General features: G+C 46.5%; 1 protein-coding gene across 1 annotated transcript in view; it reads left to right on the forward strand.

The window, feature by feature from the left end:
* The first annotated feature begins 3,575 nt into the window (after positions 1-3,575).
* The window catches only part of PLEKHN1 (pleckstrin homology domain containing N1), a 41,432-nt gene continuing 41,265 nt past the window's right edge, over positions 3,576-3,742 (forward strand). The window contains exon 1 of the mRNA XM_025198146.1: positions 3,576-3,739. Coding sequence (XP_025053931.1) covers positions 3,576-3,739 — 164 coding nt within the window. The remainder of the gene's footprint in view (positions 3,740-3,742) is intronic.

Genomic DNA, 3,742 nt, shown 5'->3' on the forward strand with positions numbered 1-3,742 from the left:
TCTTGGCCTTGCAGGACACCCTTCTACGTGGGTTTGTTATAGGAGGGCTCGTCCCCAGCGCCTGCACTGCAGCTCCAGGAACAGCCTCGTGGGAGTTTCTCCTGAAGCCTGGTTTGTTATTATCAGGTTGTTCCAGAGTGGAGCCCAGCATTGGAAAATGCTTTTATTCCTGCCTTGCCCTGCAGAAACCCCTCCCTGTCCTGCCTTTTTTAATGTAACCCACTGACACCCATTTCACTCCTGATTCCTCCCACACCAGGGACCAGTTCTTTAAACCAATCAACCCAGTCTTTTCCCACAAGTCATATTTTTTACCTGCCCTGCAACACAGTGTATTTCTCAAGTGTCTGTGAACCTGTCAGTGGAGCCCCACAACATAAGGGCACTGAATTACATATAGGGAAATGAATAGATTAGAAAGCCACAGGAGATCATGGTGATCCCCTAATGTGACCTGTATAACTCAAGCCCAGAAGACTTCCCTAAATCAGTTCTTGTTTGACCTCAGCCTAACCGCTTGAAAAACACCAGCCTTGAGTATAATCATTTCCAGTAATGGAGAAGCCACTGCTGCCCCTTGTCAGTTGTTCCAGTGATGGATTGCTCTGGGTGTTTAAAGAGCTGTGCCCTGTTTCTAGTCCAAACTTGTCCAGATTCAACCCCAGCCAGTGGACCTTGTTCTACCTTCATCAACTAGATGATTATCCAATGTTTGTTTTCCAAGCAGGTCCTTAAAGTCTGTAATCCAGTCACTCCTTGGTCTCCTCTCTGACAAGCAAAATAGATTGAGCATCTTGCATCTTCCCTTACAAGGCAGGTTTCCATCCCTGGAGTCATTACCATGGCTCTTCTCTGCACCTTCTCCAGTTTCTCTGCTTCCTCCCTGAACTGCAGATACCAAACCTGGGCCCAGTGTCCTTGTGGGGGTGGATCCAGAAGCAACCATGTAAGCTCCTTGCTCCCTTTGTGATTCCTGTGTTAACACCTCCATGGATCTCTTGGAGGCTGACGTGAGAGCTCATGTCTAATGCTTTATCCACTGTGACCTAAAACTCTCCCAGAGTCGCTGCTTCCCTGGATGGAGCACCCCGCACCCCTCCCCAAAAAGGGTAGTTTGTGTACTTTATTCTTAGACAAAGGACTTAATTTGGCATTACGGAAACACACATGGACCCAGCCTGCCAAATGTTCCAGCAGCAGCAACCTGCCCTCCTCATTTCTGGTCATTCTCTCCATTTCAGTGTCATCTGAAAAAGGCACTGGCAACAACTCTGTGAGCATGTCTACATGTGTATTTACACTGGCTTAAATTTACTGCTCAGTAAATTACTGCACAGTAAGCCAGAATAGGCTGGCATCTACACATGCAAATGTTAAAGTGCATTAACGCTGTGTGTGGACTGATTTGGGACTAAAGTTAATCCCAAGTCAGTCCACCCACACAGTCTTACTGCTCAGTAAGGCATCTACATGTGTTTTACTGAGCAGTGACTAATTGGTCATAAATTTGATACCTGCATGATGCTGGTATCAAATTTATGCTCAAGTCAGCATAAGTCACCATATTTACTGTGCAGTATGGGCGTGCACATGTAGACGTGTGCCCATACTGTGCAGTAATTTTGGTCACTGCGCAGTAAATGTGCATGTGTAGATGTGCCCTGTGTTTCCTTCCAGGGCATTGACCAATCTGTTGAACAATATAGGAATCCAAATTCACCCCTGTAAGGCCCCACAAGCACCCCCATTACCAATGACACTGGGAGGCATTAGGCAGTTTTTAAGTTCTTGGTGTGCCACGCCAATATGTACGTGCTGGTTTCTCAATCACTTGCCATGCAGAATACAAGTCAGGTGCCTCACAGCCTGGATTCTGCTCCTCTACCTTCCTCCGCATCTGAGCAGAAAAGCTCACAGGTGGCTCCAAAGAAACCTGAAAGATCCCTGCCGGCCCAGTGCCCCAGTGATGCTCCCAGCTGTTTTCGAACATTTCTCCACCAAGAAAAAGATACTGCGTTATTTGACGAGGCCTATTTTCCTCCAACCCATATTGACTAGTGTTAATTACCCTCTCTGAACTCTTTGTTCATGGAGTCCTTTATAAGATGCTCCATTATTTTGCCTGGGGCTGGTGTCAGGCCGGCTGATCTTTAGATATAATTTTAAATATTGGCATGAGAGGAGCTGTCTCCCAGTCCTTTGGGACTTCTCCAGTGTAGTACTGCACATCAGCATTAGTGGTTCCAAGCTCTTCAGCCAGCTCTTTTCAAACTCTTGGATGCAAGTTATATCAGGACCTGTTTAGTTGAAAATGTCTAGCTTTACACATAGTCTTTTAACATCTTCCCAAGTTACTGCTGGAATGGAAAGTATTTTATCATGTGATATGACTGCATCTTCTGCTTTTTTCCCAATGGCAGATCAGAAATATTTATTCAGCACTGCTAACTTTTTGGAATGATTATTGACACTTCTACCATTTCCATCTAGTCATGGACCAGTGCCACTGTTAGGATTCCTTATATACCTAATATACCTCCCACTTGCAGTCCTTCATCTCTGCAGACCATTCATTTCCCTTTGTAGCCTTTTGCTTCCCTCATCAATTTTTGGCCATCCCTTGTTGCTTCCATTTCATAAGGAATGTTACCAATTTTCCCCATTCATTCGTTGGTTTAGCTACCTTCACTTCCCCTATAAGCCAGGGTGGTTTTTTTCGCCAGTGCAAACTTCTTTCTCAGTTGTCCTTGTCTGAGCATTTAGTAAGATGTTGTGGAACAGTTCCTCATTAATCCCCCCTGTTGCTCCCCTTTAAGTTCTTTCCTCCCAGCTGATTTGGCTCAAAACTGTTTTCAGCAGAAGAAGCCGGCCCTTTTGAAGATGCGAGGTCCATAGATTACTGGCTTGGACTTTATTCTGTTTGCAAATAACACATGTCAGCAAGTCATGGTTGCTTCATACACCTTTTTAATTCTGTGATTATTTCCTCTTTGGCGCTCCAGATGAGGTCCAAGCTCGAATTCCCCCAGGCCGGAGGCACCACATTTTGAGTCTGAAGATGCGACTGTTTGAAGCACTTCTGTGAACGCAGTAGGTTTTGCCAACAGAGACACTATTAAGAAACATAAATGCAGATCTGAACACAGGCACCGAACCCTTTCCATTGTGCGCTCGAGGCCCCAATCCTGAAATATTGCCTCCAGCCAGCCTCAGTGGCTTTTGTGGTGCTTAGTTGAGATCTGGCTAGGGATCAGATGTCAACTGTGAGTTGTAAATGCTTCATTGTGCAGAATCCTCCTTGTCTAAGAGTGATTACAATTCCCTGCCAAATTCCTCTGCCCTCCTCCGCAGCCTGAGTTGGGAAGATCACAGGTACTTCCAAACACTCTGGTTCACCTGAAACATCCCTCCCATTTCCGTAGCAAAGCTCCCCGCTACCAGCCCTGTGCGGTGGGGGGTGGAGAGGGGAAGGGAGAGGGAGGCAGGGAACCCAGTAACAGCCTTTGGCCAAACGTCTGTTTGCTTACAGATCACACCCACAAGAGTCACTGCAGACGGAAGTGGGGAATGTCTGCATGACACACTCACAAACTTCCCTGGCTCCACACTCGCTCGCTCAGTTTCTGCCTAGCACTCTCACTCCCAGCTGCTCCTGGATTATCCCAGTTGCTCTCAATATGGGGAACATAACTTGTGTTCCCCAGCCACCTGGGAGATTCAGACACTCGTTCAGACACTCGTT

This window comes from Alligator sinensis, unplaced genomic scaffold (assembly GCF_000455745.1).
Source record: "Alligator sinensis unplaced genomic scaffold, ASM45574v1 scaffold569_1, whole genome shotgun sequence".
Classification (NCBI taxonomy): Eukaryota; Metazoa; Chordata; order Crocodylia; family Alligatoridae; genus Alligator; species Alligator sinensis.